This window comes from Sander vitreus, chromosome 2, assembly GCF_031162955.1.
Source record: "Sander vitreus isolate 19-12246 chromosome 2, sanVit1, whole genome shotgun sequence".
NCBI classification, from domain to species: Eukaryota; Metazoa; Chordata; class Actinopteri; order Perciformes; family Percidae; genus Sander; species Sander vitreus.
Window position 1 is genome coordinate 17,614,103 of NC_135856.1, and position 18,864 is coordinate 17,632,966.

The 18,864-nt window shown below is 39.6% G+C and overlaps 2 protein-coding genes across 3 annotated transcripts; both read left to right on the forward strand.

The window, feature by feature from the left end:
• The first annotated feature begins 720 nt into the window (after positions 1 to 720).
• Positions 721 to 10,025, forward strand: LOC144537628 (putative RNA-binding protein Luc7-like 1). The gene is made up of 10 exons (XM_078281386.1): positions 721 to 1,310; positions 1,781 to 1,875; positions 2,873 to 2,971; positions 3,153 to 3,263; positions 3,430 to 3,573; positions 5,929 to 6,105; positions 7,100 to 7,266; positions 7,350 to 7,379; positions 7,708 to 7,875; positions 8,943 to 10,025. The coding sequence occupies exons 1-10, from the start codon at positions 1,250 to 1,252 to the stop codon at positions 9,184 to 9,186; spliced, it is 1,296 nt and encodes a 431-aa protein (XP_078137512.1). The 5' UTR covers positions 721 to 1,249; the 3' UTR covers positions 9,187 to 10,025.
• Positions 10,026 to 10,778: 753 nt separating this feature from the next.
• Positions 10,779 to 15,007, forward strand: pane1 (proliferation associated nuclear element). Of its 2 annotated transcripts, none has more exons than XM_078281398.1 (6): positions 10,779 to 11,002; positions 12,206 to 12,282; positions 12,840 to 12,938; positions 13,457 to 13,536; positions 13,768 to 13,859; positions 14,459 to 15,007. In XM_078281398.1, the coding sequence occupies exons 1-6, from the start codon at positions 10,946 to 10,948 to the stop codon at positions 14,606 to 14,608; spliced, it is 555 nt and encodes a 184-aa protein (XP_078137524.1). In that variant the 5' UTR covers positions 10,779 to 10,945; the 3' UTR covers positions 14,609 to 15,007. The 2 variants fall into 2 exon arrangements, with proteins under 2 accessions (XP_078137524.1, XP_078137534.1); XM_078281408.1 differs by having other exon boundaries at positions 13,792 to 13,859.
• Positions 15,008 to 18,864: the final 3,857 nt, after the last annotated feature.

Below are 18,864 nucleotides of genomic sequence, written 5' to 3' on the forward strand. Positions count from 1 at the left end.
CAAATGATGAGAAGAATGGGGAAGGGGGTGCACTATGGACTCTTTGGCACCTTACATTTTTCACGGAATTCACTCACCATTTGTGTTTTCAAAATTGACCTACCTACATAATTCCATGGTCAAATCAGGAGCAATAAAAAACTGTGTATAATATTAATAATAAGGCTATAATATATCCTGCTATTCCAGATAAAGTGTCTATGTGGAGGAATGAGGAATGTACTTTAAGTACCAAGGTCCAGATTAAAATTTACAATTAAGCAATGTAAAATTTAATAAATACTTATCGGTAATACATATATATTTCCAATAGGCCTATACTGTCCACAATTGTTCAAGGTATTTTTTTATTTCCTAACATTTTGATAGTAGGGTCAGGTGTAATGTCACATTCACGAATAATAAAGTTGCTTCTTCTTTTCTTATTCTTCTTTTAATATGGCAACACTATAAGAGATCTTAAAATAAGAAAGCAATTAAGACTAATTTTATGTTTGATGAATTTCTCATGGACCGATGACCATTGATTTGAATTTGTATTACTTTTTCAAAAACATTTCAAAACATTTTATATACATGCACCTCTGATATTGACAGTTTTTGTGTGTACATACCGTGAATGTATTAAGGGAACTGTTGATGTACTAGTGTTCTTTAAATAAAGTTTTTTAAAAAATGAAGAAAAAAAAAAAAGACTGCAGCCCTTCCTCGAGGCAAGAAACTAGAGCGCGCTTCGCGGCGACGCGCACGGAGGGGAAGTGGAAAGGCGGAAGAAAGGACGTTGAATAAACTTGTCAACTTCTAGCTGACTGGCTAGAAATACATTTAGATACTATGTTACAGAATAACTGGCTACTTATTTCTATACAGATTTAGTTAGCTAACCCTTTGCCCTGTCTACATTCTGTCACCGATCTTTGAACGCGCCACACGACCACGGGACCCCAGCAGTTTTCAAACAGACGTTGCACTTGCTCAGCCGACCCGAAGCCATCCACCGTTACAAAGTCACATTTATCTGTTGCTAAAGTGCTGTGATAACCAGTCAATTGTACCAACGCTGCACACAACCACCTCGCTGGCTCAGCGGGACTCGGGCTTGTTCTCCTTGTGGGAAAAGTTCGTGTCCGTGGTTGGTGGTGGTGGTGTAGGAGCAAACGAGGCCTGCAGTCGAGGAGGCTGCATGTGTGAAGACTGTAGCTAGCTGGCGAGGAGTGACTCACACAACTCTAGCTAAACACTCAGAAACATGTCGGCCCAGGCACAGATGCGAGCGATGCTGGACCAACTCATGGGGACAGGGAGAGACGGTGAGCACAGCTGGCTGTGGTTGAGATCGGTGTCTAATCGGATCAGGACATGAGTTTGTGTTGTTGCTAGCATTAGCCGGAAAGCTAGCCGATATGCCAGGCAATGACAGTGAGGCATGCTTTTCAAACCAAGCTAGCTAACATGAGGATAGCCAGCCGGCTAGCTACCTGTTGTGTTTGAGATTATGTATACATGGCAAGTTAAGTTTTTTTTGCACTGTATTTGGTCATGGTTAGTGTGCTCTTTTTTCGTGGTTCCTTTCTTCCTACCATATGTTGTCATGTTATCAGACTCTATCCTAGCAGCTAACTTTTAGGATTTACTGTTATGGTAACAGATGTGTGACTTGTTTATCGCAAGGCTGCACGTTGCACCTCAATGCTTTAGTACGTATCGTGCTACGTTTTAATCGAGGGACTGGCTGACAAGTCAACATGTCTTTCTGTTCTTGGGGTTTTCCTTTTTTTAGGAGATAGCATGCGGCAGAGAATCAAATTCACAGATGAGCGAGTCTGCAAAAGTCACCTCCTGGATTCATGTCCTCATGATATTCTGTCTGGCACTGTGAGTATTATGTTTATACACACACACACACACTTGTACACAAAGATCATTATCATGTATCATATACATTACCCCCTTACCCCCTTTTTTTTTCTTCTTGTTGCACTACTTATTTTATTCCATGTTACATTTCTTTTACGTACATGTTGGCACTGGAAAAAGGAGTTGCTTTTAATCTCGTTGTACATGTGTATAATGACAATAAAAGGCATTCTATTCTATATACACTGCAGTCAGAAAGTAATAGGACAGCTGTTGTCATTGGTTTTGATACTACTCAAGCACATTGAGCTTAAAGTGCTACAATGGCGACAAGGTTAAAGTGCTGACTTAAAGCTTTCAGGACCACGCAGCAGGTCAGTGATTGTAAATATACAGACAAAGGCTACTTTTCATCTGACCCCCATTCAAATTTGTCACTGTCTTAGGGTCAGATTGAAGGTAAAAGCCCTCAAAGTGAGAAGGGAAGATAGCTGCAATGACATAACATTGCTGGGAACAGTACCAAATCTCCGCTGTGGTTTGGGTTGTGGACTACAGCCATATTCTTCCTGTAAACATTTGAATGTAAACTTTTCAACTTGTCTTATACTTTCAGTCCCCTCAAACTGGGAGACTGTTAATGAAAAAAACACTATTCATCTAATGTGATAGAAAACACCCTCGAATTAAAGCAGAGTCAGCACCTTAACCTCAAAATCACTATTTCATTTCAAATTCAATATGCTGGAGTACAAAACACACAAAAAGCTGCTTGCGTCTCAATACTTAGGGACAGCACTTTACATTTCCATATAGTTTGGATGCGGTAAAGACATCCAGTGACAAAGCACTGTGCTTCAAATTATATCACAAATGTGATATCATGTAAAATGCTAGTGTTGAAAGACAGGATTACATTCTAACATTAGGGAACTATTGGCACAATACATCTCAAGATGAGTGAAATGATGAAGCATACAAATACAGTACATTAATGTATTTCTGATTTCTGCAGAGAATGGATCTGGGAGAGTGTATGAAAGTCCATGACTTGGCCCTCAGAGCAGACTTCGAGATTGCCTCTAAGGAGCAGGAGTACTTCTTTGAACTTGATGTGAGTAACACACACACACACAGCATTACCCCATCATGTATAGCTCTCGAAAGTAGTTATTTTCTGGACAGTTGGAACTTGGTAGTTAAACAACATTCAAAACATATTTTTTTCCACCATACTGTATATTTTACACACACAAAAACCCATTGATCTTAACATTGTCTGGGTTTTCTCGCAGGCTGCTGAACACCTTCAGTCTTTCATCGCTGACTGCGACCGCAGGACCGACCTGGCCAAGAAGAGACTAGCTGAAACGCAGGATGAGATAAGCGCTGAAGTGGCAGCAAAGGTGACATACTCACTGTTGACATTGCTCGTGTGAGATTATCATCAGGTCTTCATGAATGCTGTGCTTCTTATACCTGGGAATGAATCATTTTCTTTGGAAAATGCACAATGTCACACCATCTGGTTATCATGACTCTAGAGCTAATTTTTTCTCCTGTTATGAAAAGGCTGAACGTGTTCACGAGCTGAATGAAGAGATTGGGAAGCTGCTGGCCCGGGCGGAGCAGCTCGGGGGCGAGGGGAACGTAGATGAAGCCCAGCAAGTGCTGGAAATGGTGGAGAAGACCCGCGGCTTGAAGAAAGAAGCAGAGGTCAGAAACTTAATATCTGCTGTGTTGTGACTAGTTTATTGTGTTAGAATAAATACATATTAGGGCTGTCAATCGATTATAATTTTTAATTGCATGAGTGTCCTAGTAAACTCGTGATTAATCACAAATGTTTTTTTATCTGTTCTAAATGTACTTTAAAAAGGAGTTTTTTTTCAAGTTTTTAAGCTCAAGTAGTATTTGAGACTCGACTACTCCGGTGGCAACTCAATTCATATTGACAGTACATGCAAATAACTTAAGTCTTGTGGTTAGAACCATCTGGAAGGGCTTTGAAACTGATCTTGCCACCCACAAGACCATTTTATAAATACATTTCTGCTCAAGGAGCTTTGTTTCTGCTAGCCGTCCACTCTTGTTTATAGATGTATTATTATAAGACCCGAATGACACGGCTCCCGTTCCGCTGTCTAGTCTCTACTGCAGAAAATATCTGCCATTTTGGTTCCACTTTTATCATACGTTTCATGGCACTTACACAGGATCAGATGGCTTGTAGTACTTCAATACAGCCAGCAGATGGGGGCAGACACTAATGAGCCATTAGATTCAGAGGAATCTATTTATATGAATGCAAACTCTTTTGGAGCTCTTTGGCCATACATGCATATTGATCACTATTAATTGTGTTTATTACTATTTCAATGTGTTTGGAAGCTTTGTTATTTGTAACATAGCTATATCCATCCATCTTCATCCGCTTATCCGGGGTCGGGTCGCGGGGGTAGCAGCTCCAGCAGGGGACCCCAAACTTCCCTTTCCCGGGCCACATTAACCAGCTCCAACTGGGGGATCCCGAGGCGTTCCCAGGCCAGGTTGGAGATATAATCCCTCCACCTAGTCCTGGGTCTCCCCGTGCCTGGAACACCTCCCTAGGGAAGCGCCCAGGGGGCATCCTTACCAGATGCCCGAACCACCTCAACTGGCTCCTTTCGACGCAAAGGAGCAGCGGCTCTACTCCGAGCTCCTCACGAATAACTGAGCTTCTCACCCTATCTCTAAGGGAGACGCCAGCTACCCTCCTGAGGAAACCCATTTCGGCCGCTTGTACCCTGGATCTTGTTCTTTCGGTCATGACCCAGCCTTCATGACCATAGGTGAGGGTAGGAACAAAAACTGACCGGTAGATTGAGAGCTTTGCCTTCTGGCTCAGCTCTCTTTTCGTCACAACGGTGCGATAAATTGAATGTAATACCGCACCTGCTGTGCCGATTCTCCGACCAATCTCCCGCTCCATCGTCCCCTCACTCGCGAACAAGACCCCAAGGTACTTGAACTCCTTCACTTGGGGTAAGGACTCATTCCCTACCTGGAGAAGGCACTCCATCGGTTTCCTGCTGAGAACCATGGCCTCCGATTTAGAGGTGCTGATCCTCATCCCAGCCGCTTCACACTCGGCTGCGAACCGATCCAGTGAGTGCTGAAGGTCACAGGCTGATGATGCCATCAGGACCACATCATCTGCAAAAAGCAGCGATGAGATCCCCAGCCCACCGAACTGCAACCCCTCTCCACCCCGACTACGCCTCGATATCCTGTCCATAAATACTACAAACAGGATTGGTGACAAAGCGCAGCCCTGGCGGAGGCCAACTCTCACCTGAAACGAGTCCGACTTACTGCCGAGAACCCGGACACAGCTCTCGCTTTGGTCGTACAGAGATTGGATGGCCCTGAGAAGGGACCCCCTCACCCCGTACTCCCGCAGCACCTCCCAATTTTTTTCTTTAATGCATCCCCATTTACTCTGGAATGCTAATATAAATAGTTACAATGGATTCATATTTCTTAGCGTCTTACCTATCAAATTAGACAATAATGGGGCCTATATTGTAATATATAATCTGCTGCCGCTTGCGACTGGAGTGCTCTGCAAAAGATTCTCAAACTGGACAAACTAATTTCCATTTCATCCTTCAAAACTATCATATCATCCTTGTTCACAGACATATGCAGTTGCTTCTCTACATAATAATTTTCCAGCTAAATATTTGAATGGTTTCTCCCTGTCTTACTCACCCATGTACCTGTGCACTTATATCGTAAGAACCTGTTCTTAATGACTTGCCTGTAAAAAATAAAGGTGATTTTTATTTATATATATATATATATAGGCCTTATGAGTAGAGTAGCTATTCTTGATTCATTTTGGGAATGTTACTTTATGCGTTTATTTCCAAAGGATAAGGCTGGGTTTAAGAAGTTAATAGGTTACGGTAAGTCCAGCTCTATCATGCAGGCATTATGAAATACAAATTAAAATCTTTTGTTTTTTATGGTGTCTCTTTAGTAATTTGCTCCAGCTCCACAGTTTCATAACCTTTTTTGTTGTTGCAGGATGTGTACAGAAACTCGATGCCAGCCTCCAGCTTTCAACAACAAAAACTGCGGGTGTGCGAGGTGTGCTCTGCCTACTTGGGTCTTCACGACAACGATCGTCGTCTAGCTGACCACTTTGGGGGCAAACTGCATATTGGCTTCATTGAAATCCGCGAGAAGCTTGAAAAGCTAAGGGTAAGGGGTGCTAAAGCATTTTCCAGTTCTGTAGTTACTCCATCATCTCTGGCAGTGGCCACGATGTCTTGAAAAGTGCAGCTCCATGCTACTGGTAAGCTAACGTTACCCTTAGCTGCATGCTACCCGCTGGCTGGGTCTTCTATGTTTGTTGTCAATGGGCCTCATTCACCAATATCTTCATATGCTTTTTTCTTAAATTTGTTAAAGTTCCTAAGAAAAGTCTACGTCTGATTCATGACGTGTTCTTAAACAGCAGCATTGTTCGCAGGTGTGTTCTTAGAATGATGAATCCCAATGTCTTCGTAAGTTGAAAGCTTGTGCCCGTTGCTCCTATTTAGCATAGGTAAACGCCCCGTTAATTCCCACAAAAGGGCATGAGATGGCAGGGCCGTGTGCACACTTAGAGAAATGTCGTAAAAGATGTGGTAAAGACTGTGGAGGCCTCGACTCCAAAAAAAAAGAAAAACGTTGGTAATTCTGAAGTGGAGGTACTGCTGCAAGAAAGTGTAAAGTGTAGTGTATATTTATTAAAACAAACATATAATTATGTGTAAAATAATGAGTTACAAAATTATAAAGGAGATTTAATTTTAAATTAGAACGGATGAAAATGGTATAACTACTTATTTTGCACAAACATGTCAGCTCTCAATTGTGCGTAAGAGTGCTCTTGAGTGTGCGTAGATTCTGTTCTTACCTAAGAACAAATTGAAAACATTGGTCAATGCCAGAATCTTCTGGGGTTTAAGAACAAATTTGTTCTTAAGAACGATTGGTGTGAATGAGGCCCAATGTTCTTCTTTCTTCGGACCCCCAAGTAGAATTCTAAATTTATTTTCGAATTAAAAGCTCATTTTGATCAACTTTTTTCCCATTCGATTTAAAATCGAAATTGTGACACCCCTAGTTTCCATTATTTGTGTTGTACTGAACATAGAACAGAATCAGCTGCTAGTATTTTTCAGTTATGCACTATTTTTGTTTTATCCAGAAAGCAGTTATAGAGAAACAAGAAAGAATGCGAACAAGAAGACGAGAGGAACGTGAAAAAGATGATGAAAGAGAGCGACAGTGGGAATTGGAGCGGGAACAAGAAAGAGAGCGCGAACGAGAGCATGAATGGGAGAGAGAACGAGAAAGGGAGAGGGAGCGAAGGAGGTAAGGAACAGTCTGACTTCCATTGATACGAAGAGAGAGTTTAGTGTCATCTGCAAACTGATTTGTGTTTCTGTCCATCTTAGATCGAGATCTAGAAGTGGAGAACGATACAGGTATGCCTGCATTGACCAGAATCACTTGATAAGTTTTGTCTTTGTCAGAGTGACTCATGATTTCATAGACTATACAGACTCGCACTGCAACATAATGCTATAAACTTAAAAACGTCTCAGACATTACCTATTTGTGTAAATTCCAAACAAGATTGGCATGTTGTGGCTTTGTTGCATATTTTTAGGCTAGTTGTGTGCCATGATGTGTTTTTTATTAAGAATACAGTCTTTCATTATTTGAAATAATTTCATCATTACAAAAAAAGAGCAGAAGTGCACATTGTAACTTCAAACCTTAAAATCTGTTTTTGTCCATAAATTCTTCTAGGGACGGAGGCACTTCGACTTCGTCCGCCCATCATTCAAGACGCCCCCACTCCTCTCGTTCCAGAGAAGAAGGTGGAGATCGGGATCGGGAGAGAGAGAGAGAGAGGAAACATCGACACAAGGACAGGCATCGCTCACGCTCCCACTCTCACAGGCGCAAAAGGAAGAGGTATGGCTTTTATCCATCACTGAAACTTGCATAAAGCATCCTCAGGATGACTGAATGGTCTGAGAGTGGACTAGGGCTGCACGATTTGGAGAAAGAGTCATATTGCAATTTACAATGCTACGATTGCGATTTATATGTATCATGAGTTTACTTGATTATCAAGGAAAATGTACCAAATAAGCTACTAAAATTTTGAAATGTGTATTTTTTAACTTGAACATAGAAAGTTAAACGAGCATAAGAGGGTTTACATAAACATATTGGGTGTAATATAATAACTATTGATTAAGTTACAAAATATACTTTGTACAACCTCTTCTTAAAGGTGCTCTAGGTAGGATTGCGAAGATCCAGGACTTAGCCAAAAAATTTGAACATCAACTTCTCAGTTCCCAGTGATTACATATCAACAACGTATGTGTTCACAGTAGGGTTAACTAATGTTAATATTTTAATTGTTCCATTTTTAATTTGTCCATTTGTTGAGAGATTCACCTGACATGCAAAGTAAAATGTGATCACCTAAGAATTTCTCCCATCTAGCGGTGAAATTGTATTGACCCTTTGCACGTGACGTCACACTCCACTCGCGCAAATTATGAACGCCATGACGGACGGCGGAAGAGCTATGCTGTAGATGGACGGCAAGCTAAACTCGTACGTTTTCGTTCGTGTTTGTGTTCTCACATTCACAATCTGCAGAGTAATCCTATTTCAGCCGGCATTCCCCTCCGCTATCTATTTTGCAAGGGTGCCGTTGCCGCATCCGGTGTTTAGCATCACCAAAGACGACTGTGATTAGTTTAAAGAAATACAACAAACGGATGTTCTTTCTGCGATACTAGAATGTTAACTTGAGCAGCCAGACTTTTTTCCAGCACTGACACCGTGCTCTGGATATAGGTCTGGCAATGCAAGACTTTTGGACAATAACTTAGCTTTCTGTCCCTTTTTAAAAAAAAAAAAAAAAGTCAAACTCAAATTAAGGACATCAAGTCTTCAATCTTGTGCTGGAGGCATACTTTTCATGATGATGATCAATTTGTGGCTGATCATTTTTTCCTCAGGTCTTCCAGAGACAGATCATCTCATACTCGCGACAAGGAGCCCTCGCCGTCCCAGGAGAGGTGTGGAGATGGTGCCGCAGTAGGAGAGGGTTGGCGTGAGGAAAGGGCGGCGTGCAGAGACTGGGAGGACAGGGAGAAGTTCCCCTCCACGGACACAGCCAGGGGCAGGGAACGAGAGAGATCCCTATCGTTCGAGCGGGACCGACGCTCCAGCTCCGAGGAGCGAGAGTCTGGGGAGATATGAACAGAAGTGGACGCCTCCAAAGTCTTTGATTTGGACATAGTAATTACTAAAAGGAGCATGGAGGGATAAGTGTGTGTTGGTGCGAGTGTGTTCTGCTTTGTATGTGTGTTCATGTTAAAAGTGGGACATGTACATTAGCAGGTGGATGGTGGAAACTTAACATGGGGATGAGGGAACAACTTCAGTGGTGGCAGTCAAGTAAACATGCAAAACCAACTTTTATAAGACTGAATTAGGAGGTTAGTGTGACCTGAAAGCAGTACAGTCATTTTTTTATGCCATCTTGTTGATCTTATGTACAGTTATTTAGACAGTGACGAGTGAGTGAAGAAACAGCAGTCCTACTTTTGGGTCAGTTTTTATTTTACTCACATGAAGTGCTGTTTGTTTTTTTGTTTTTTTTTAATCATTGGTTGGACCTTCAATGTTGTTACTGTTTTTCCTGTTCCATTAGGAATCAATCATTAATGTGGCATCCCTTGCAGTAATGTTTGAAATGAGCTGTGAATGACTGAAGGCACTTCTGATGCTTGTTTTATTTGCTTCCTTCAAGCCGTAACAATGTCATTTGGACAATTCAATACACCTCCCCGAGCCTGCATTTTAATTCAGGACGCAGTGATGAGATCATACTTTGAGAATAAACTCACTTGTCCCCCTGAAAGAAGTCATCGAAATATTTCCACTCAGTTCCTGACATGTGAATGCATATTTGCATACTGACACTTAAAGGCCCAGGGACTTGTGTCCTGTTTGCTGTGATACAACCTGGATGTACTGGGGGAATCTACTTTGCTGTGCCACCATTAAGTGAATAAAATGTTCTGCTTCTATTCAAATACAGTGTGTTTATACAAATTTCTCTTTAACTTCACCTCCAGTCTTGGGGTTGAAGACCTTGTACCGTAGCCTTTTCGCTTTATTGATGTCTAACTCAACAGAAAAATATATATTTTTTTAAACAATTCTATTTGTTTTTTTGGCTTTTAGGTCCTTTCATTTGTCAGTACTAAAAAAATATACTTAAATATATGTTTACGTTGTTTTTGCCTTGTTGGCCATTCAGTTTGACAAAAAATAGTCCTGATAAGACCGGAAAATGGATGTTATTGTAGGATCATGGCTCGGGATGATTTGTGCACCTACCTGTGCAGTAGGTAGTAAAAGAAAAAAGTAAAACTACTAATATATATCAGGATTATAATTATTGTGTAAGCATCACTTTAATGTAAGGTGGGGATCATTTTAACAGTACAAATCATAATGCATTAGTTGATTATGTTTTGCATCAATAATATGAATCTGCAAAGTAGCTGGTAATTAAAGCTGTCAAAATAAATGTAGTGAAATTAAAAAAGTACAACATTTTGTGGAATAGAAGTTTAGAGTAACACAAAAAAATAGAAATTATAAACAAGTTCCTCAGGAAGACCAGCTGCATTCAAGACTTGGATTAATGATTTATTAATTAATACATCATGAGGAATTAACTGCAAGCAGCCTGTAGGTGGCAGAAAACCATAGACGGTATATAAGAAAACGACTGCCAATGTAGGGAAAACGTCACAACGTCAGCTGCCGATGTAGGGAAAACGTCATGACGTTTGGAAAAAAAGCGCGAGTGAACATGAAACGAACGCCTGAAATTCTGTGTCATAAAAACTGTGTTTGCTAAAATCTGCCTGAAATGACCAGAGACTGGGTGGGTTTGTTTACTATATTTTACGAAACGGGAATTGTTTAAAGTGTTAATATCAGGATGTCGCTGCTGAAGCCGTTTAGTAAGCTGCCTGGTTTGTGCACAGCGAACATATTGGTGAGTTAGTTTTTTCATTGCTTCAACTCTCAGAATGAACCAACAGGAGAATACAAGTGTTTTAAAGTGAGGTAACGTTAAGCTACCTCGGTCAATCATCAGAGCACAGATAACCTTATGGATATATTATGATATGATTAAGGATTATAAGAAGGCATTTACTATGGCATTTACCCTCTAGGTACTCTCTAACTTACCTGACATAAAGACCTAACGTTACATTTATCCAAACAAAACACATACATAGCTAGTCTATTGTATATCCTAGCTGACTTAATGATATATCCACGTTTAAAACCCTTTCTGTTTGCCCTGACATAGCTGCTCAAAATTTAAAAACAAAAGCATAACGAAAACAATTGCATGTTCCCTAATACAGTGATTTCCAAAGTAGGGTCCGGGGACCCCCAGGGGTGTCCTTGAGGGGGTTTCAGGGGGTCCTCAGCAAAAAGGGGAATCATTTATTTTCACTATAAATCCATCCATAAGTAACACAATGGCAGAATGTATGACTATTTTGACCATGGTTTTCAGTCACTTTCTGTAATAAAATATCTAAAAGCAAAAATCCTATCAGATGAAGGACCCTGGGACAAAATCTTAACAAATGGGGGTCCTGGTCTAATTGTGTCAATATAGGGGTCCTTGACTGAAAAAGTTAGTGGTTCCCAACCTTGGGGTCAGGGCCCCTACAATGGGGCAGTATTAGGATGGGAATATGATTTTTAAGTAAAAAAAAAAAAAACACATACATAGACAAGGCATATTTCTGCTACATACAGTACAATTATATGTTTTTCTTTCTTTTATCTAAATTTAGCTTTTATTGTGAAATAATGCATAGTTTAATATCTTCGGCACAAATAAGGACCAAATGCTGAAAATGTTGGGAACCACTGCCCTAATGATATGATGTGCTTTAAAGAAGAGCAGTATATTGTATTTAAGAGATGTTTCAAAACATATAATGTATTTGGACCCTATACACATATGTGAGATGCAGGGAAAGTTATCGAGAGCATGTAGAAATGTATTTTCTCAAACTCCAAGTATATTGAGAATAAACCGTATATTTTCAAAACTGTGGTGAATTACAATACCGCACTGTAACAGATTAAATACAACTTTTTTTTTAAGGCAGTGTGTTATAGTGCAAAGTGTTATGATCCAGTTTTGTGCTGACTTAGAGTGTTGTTCCCCCAGCTGGTGGAGAGTGAGGAGCAGTTTCAGCAGAGTTTAGCAGACGCTCTGGTAGAGGAGACCGCTGTCACTGTGAATGTGTGAGTACTGTTCCGTCCTTATAAACAGCTGAGGCCAGCTGTCTGTTACAGGACATGGTCATTAAGCACACACATGGGAACACTGTCTGCTTTTCAGTATTGGAACTATGACTGGTTGGTTATTCATTTTGTATAAATGTTTAACCAATGCAACTGTACCAATTTATTTACTAACAATTGAGGGTTCAGCTCAAGACTCTTGTGCTGTGTTTATTGTAAATGAGAGGCATATAATTAATTACCAGTTTTCAACAGGTAAGTAATATTCACATCACGTCGTAATTACAACTGGGAAACTCAGCTTTTTCTGAAAGCTCCTGTATCCGACTTGGCACTTAAAAATACAGTTTAATAATACATATTGTGTGATATTGTCAGTGCATAGTATTTTGAACCCTCATACAACCATCTTGAGTTGTCTGATGACATGAAGACATGCAAGTCATAAACATGGGAATCTTTCCCATCCATCCTATGTGAGAATTACCACTTCTGTTTGCTACACATAAGTGGACCACATTCAGCCTGACAACAAGCATGTTTATTGTACCCATCAGGAGACTAGCTAAGAGTCTGCCTCTGCCCATGGAGAATGAGGAGAGCCGTCCGAGGATAGACCTTGTGGTGTTTATCATCAACCTGACCTCAGAGCTCAGGTAACTGTCAAATCCTCACCTATTTAAATGTTATTCTCCTCACCTGATCACTCAGGTTAAATATCTACTCTGTATTGTAGTTTTAGTTTGCCTGAATGAATCTCAATAAATTCTACTTGTATGTCTCTCACAGCTGTTTGGGTTTTTTTGCACCAAGAACTATTTTTATATCTCTTAAACCACACAAATATAGTATACATCTGTTATGTAATTATTAGAGAAATCTGAACTCAGTAGCATGGCATCCACTGCTTTTGTTAAGTAGAACTATCCAGTTCTTCTTAATTACTGTCCTCAAATAAAAATGTGATGCCAACACTCACCTTTACACTAGAATTAATTATGATATTGTTCTATCATTATGTAGAAAGGGGCTCTAAATTTCCCCACTGTGGTTTGGTCAATGTATTTTACATTATATCAGTAGTAATGACTGTGCTCTCCAAATATTAATACATTGTTAAAATATATGATTTAATAGTTAATTGTGTTACATGTATTATTGTGTTTCGTCATAGTTTCCAGTCAGCAGAAGCTTCCCTGAAATATTTGGACCCTGGATATTTCCTTGGAAAAGTCTGCTTCATGGTCACTAATGGTATGGCAACGGGTTCAGTTCTTTAAGTATTTGTTTGCTCTCCCCAGCTTCTTGAATCACATGAAGGAGGACAAAACAGGAGCAAAAGGGGTACATTCTCTAAGACGGATACTTGTTCACTGTTTATTTACCTCATCCCTTCCTTTATTGTTGGAAAATGACCAACTTTTAGTTCAGCCTTTCTGTGTCTCTCTCTGACTAGCTGCCCTCTTATGAATCTGTCTCTTGTAGCTCGTAACGCTTCGGTCCCCACAGAGCGCCTGGACGCTGTCAGAAAGCTGGCAGCATCACTGCACTGCCCCTTGCTGTTTGCAGAGGATCAGGTTTGTATCAACCTTTTTTCACAAACATTGAGAATGGTTTAAAGACATCATTTCAGAGACAAATTTATGTGTAGCATGAGAGCAAGACATAGCATAGATTATTGTTATTGATGGCCACAGTGAAAATGGGGTATCTGCAGGTTTAAAAAAGTCTTAAAATGCGATACATTTAGTTTCCTCAACAACAACAACAACAACAAAGGCCTTAGAAGGTAATGTTAGGTGTAAGGGCTGCAACTAATTATTATTTTTATTATCGATTAATCTGCAGATTAGTTTTTCGATTGATTGTTTTGTCTAAAAAAAATTCTAAGATTTCTTGTTTTATCCGAGCATATTTTCTCCTTAAAAATCACTAAAAAGATTATTGGATTATTAAAATAATGGTATGTATGATCATGAAACCGGCCACAAGGCATTACATTACATTCTAAATTATGTGGTATTAAAAATGTCTCAAATTGAACTTGTTGAACCGTGGGTAAGCTATTTTCGCACATAGATCATATAGCTGAGTATTTCTACAGTCAGAGGTCTCTGTGTGTCCTGTTGTTGCTGTTTCTTTAAAAGCAGTCTTGTGTGATGTTCTTCCCCTCCAGACACCAGATGGTGTGACCAATGCTACAGAGAGGCTGCTGACCATCCTGAAGGTGGCGGCCGGCCTTGTTCCCATGGCTACCACTCTCTACCTGTCCAACCTGACTCGCTGCACTGTGCCCCCAGACATCGACCAGCCAAGCTTTGATTAGTTCCTGTGGCCATTTTCTCTGGAGGCATGTCTTGTCTTGACTTTTTCGTGTATATATTTATTTGTAGTAGTCTATTGTGACTGCACTTTCCAATTTGATAACACAATAGCATGCTGTTTCCTCTATTCATTTTACATTACATGTTTGTGCTTTGGCTTCTAGCTTCTCCAGTTTCTTTTCTTCTCCCTGCAGTTTTCCCTAAAAGCACATCATCAGAACTGGTAACTGAAGATTTGAAATGTTATTTCTTGTGCTAGAACTAGAGACCATATAAATATATTGTAACTCACCTAGTTCATCAACAATTCTTCCTTCTGATCTGTGAAGAACATAGAAGACATTTTGACATGTAACCGTAAGAAAATGGGTGTAAATAATAAAATAAAATGAGCGCCTTCATTTTCAGGGTCCTGGTATTGTGCATGTTGGGACACTGTCATGGTTTACTGGGACACTTAAAACTTACAACCGTGCTTTTAATGGCGAGTCAAAAGGCCTCAGCAAATGATCACAATAACTAAACTGTGTTCAGTTTTTGACAGTTTGACGTAAAGTATTTTAACCAATACATTCACCTTTTGAACTGTAACTTTTAACATCTAAAGGACTGCCCTATAGCTACAATAAATGTCCATTTTTGTGTGTATTAATGTATCAATTAGCACACCCACAGGTGATTTTTATTATTTTGGCTGATTAGATCTCTTCTCTGGACTGCGTGGGCGTTTACAGTCTTGATTGACATCTCCCTCACTGACATGATGGGTGTTTCTCAATCTCAAGAATGCAAAGAATGGACTTGTGTTCTCGGGGAGAACGTTCTTGCTGGTTGTTCTTGGAAGAATGAACCCGCAAGTTCACAAGCACAGAAAACGCTGTTAACAGTTTGAGACGATGCGTTCTTCCTGTTATTGCTCAACACTCCCAGCACAGAGGCTACCTGCAGTGCTCCAAAATAACAGCTAGAAATAAAAACCACAACAACATAACCACTTTGTATTAAAACAATCTCCAACAAAGAGTGGAAAGCGATCCCTGCTATTATTAGTGTATAAGTTTAAGTCAGTTTAAATAAAAAAATAAGTAGGCATATGCACTGGTGTGTCCTATGTGTTCCTATTAGTGTTATATGGAATTATCATTTCTATATTATTGTAGTGCACTGTATATGCCCAGGGAGATGGAAATTAGCAATTCAAATGATAAAGGTTGGTGTCTCCCCTTTAGTCTACATAACATGTCATAGCATGTTACCACTTTATGTACAACTGTTAATTTATCATACAGACTGAAACTCAACTACTAATAAATCAGAAAACAAATACACCAAAAAAATATGAACTAAATACTAAATCTAATGTATAGCCTATGGCATAATTTAAACAAGTCTCCCGAAAAGAAACGGCTCTATCTCTCTCCCCCGTGTGTGTGTGTGTGTGTGTGTGTGTGTGTGTGTGTGTGTGTGTGTGTGTGTGTGTGTGTTTGTGTTGGTGAACCGCAGATTCCCGTTAATCTTATGATGGACATGTGTTGTGATATTTAAACAAACGATCCGTCAACGGCGAAATAAAAGCCTCTTATTTACGAGACCGGTCTAAAAGACCTCCGGCTTACAGCGGGGTCTCCGAGCGTGACTGTCCGAGCGACGAGCTAGCGGCCCCGGCAGGCGCAAGCTGGCGGCCGCGTCACTTTATGGAGCTCCGAAAACTTTGGAGCAAATTGTCAATTCGGCAAAGATTTTCACAAGACTGCCTATATTCGAAATCTAAACCGTTCGTTTCTCGACTAAAATGTTCTCAGAAGTGAATTTAGTGATGAATAACATGGCGAAATTTTTTTTAAATTGTCCCGTTTTGGGGCCGACCATCATTGAATGCCGAATCTTAACTGTTCTTGGTGAAATGCGAACTTGTGTATTGGGACAGTACTTTGGCAACACGAGATGACGTTTTACAGGGACACAAGAACACAAGTCAATAGAAGAACACAGATTGAGGAACGCCCGATGTCATTTCCAGCATAGCTCCGTTTACCTTCAGCCTAAACAGAGGTCTAAACAGCCAGATTGAGAACACCTGTGTGGGTGTTCAGGGCCTTTAAATTCTACTGTGATACCGCAGTATCAACAAATATCCGTCTGCTCGTTGTAGTATGTTTGTAAAGCAGGGCCAATAAGAACATGACGCTGCACAGCTTCTTTCGAAGGAGCAGAATACTTCTGTATTGCATAGTGTATATAATTACAATACAGTAAAATAGGCTTTCTATGTACATACTGTGTATTTGTTTATGGTTCACAGACAACTGAGTGTCAATACAAGGACATTAAATATGTCTATGATCAATAAAAGCAGGACTGGTTATACTGAAACTTTTGAATTGAAGAAAATTATACTTGAATTATGAATATGTTAATACATTAATTAAATAAATTAATGAATATGACAAAACATAACTAATTAATGAAAACAACTATTTACGAATGCGCAATTTTTTTATATATTTATATTGTGATGTATGGACATTGCAAAATATCTGTTAAAATAGTGATTTTTTATCACTACTATATACTATAATTGCAACTTTGTGCAATTTCACAACTCTAAGTACAAAACACCAAACTCATCCCACTTGTAAAACAGCCAGTCTTTCATTCTAAACTTGCCATTGTGCATTAATTTGGATTGTAAACATCTCTCACCACACAACCATCGATTCAATATACGGTATAAGTTTTATGTGAAATGTCATGAGAACACATGGTTTAATCACCAAAATACAACATAATGATATCGTTTCAATTTAGTCGTTTTAATTACCAGTGAATCCGGTAACAAACGATGCAAATCGCCCTTAGAAGTGCTGAAAGTAATATGCTACAGTAGTGTAAAAGACAGAATACAGTCATCACATTAGGTAATACACTTACATTTACAGAATCTATCATTTCCATAATGTCTATCCTATGTGTAATCAAGTTGTGATCAATGAAGACATCCTCTGCAATCATTTAGCCAAATTAGTTTTTTTTACAGTATTTACAGTAACCTCTCTCTGACCTCTCTGTTGGTGCCCAAGCCCACCTCTCTGACAGATCCCTAGTCCACAAGCTATTCCTTGCTGTCTGTCTTGCTCCATGTTGAAGGAAATTGCCAGTATAAACCCCTAGGTTTACCAAATGGTTCAGTGATTATTTATTAAGAGCAGTTAGTGAGTATTTATGCAAATCAGAAGAGAAGCATCTCAAAAGAATATTATTAAAATATCACTTTCTAGGTTTGAAAAAAATATATACATGTGGTACTCATTTAAAAGAAAAATAATGTCCTGTTTGTCTGAGATTTGACCTGAGTCCTCTGTCCTGTGACCTCTGTTCACTTAACAGTAGGTCAGACTACAGAGGGGGGAGGAGGAGCAGGGGAGTCAGAGGTGTGTGTCCGAGAGGCAGTGTGCCTGGTGTCACGTCTGCATGCCTGCACTAACACACGCACACATTTAAAGACCTTTAATAGTGAGCTAATCATCATGGAAAACATTGTTATCACATGAAGTCAGAAACTGGAAGGACAACAGGGGGTCAGTGGGATGTGAATGTCAATGATAAATGACCATATCATTTGCACATTCCATTCCTTCTGCACATTTAAGTCATCACAAATAGAAATACTTGACCCATTAACCAAAAGAAAAGCGGTGCTTTGAGCTAAATGCTCACATCAGCATCGGCATGCTAATTTATAAATTGTGATGGGCTTTTTCACTATTGTCTGACATTTCATAAGCCAACTGTTTAATTAAGTGATCAAGAAATGAATTGTCAGATTACTCAGTAATGAAAATCATCTTCAGTTGCAGCCCAAATCATGTCTCACCTTTAGCTCACAAGATAAACCTGAGTGGTCATGAGATGATTGAATTTAGTTTTTCTGATAAATATTTTCCTTGTGAAATACTAGATCCTTTCACTTATTTAGGTCTCTAATTTAAATGGAACAAAAGGAAAAATGCCTCTCAAAACTAACATACTCAACTTCCTATCTGACAAGGGGTTGCAAGTTGACACTGCTTTGTTTTCAGGGGTTACAAGTATAAATTAACCTCACATTGAATGGCTTCATGTAATTTCACCAAAAAGCTGAGAGGCAGAGTTTAATCAAGCAGTGGGGGTCATGCCCACATTTGATTAAGTGACTATGAACTGAAAGAGCTTGAGAATCTTTGGTGACATTGCTGTGTTTGAAGTGTTCAAGTGTTTT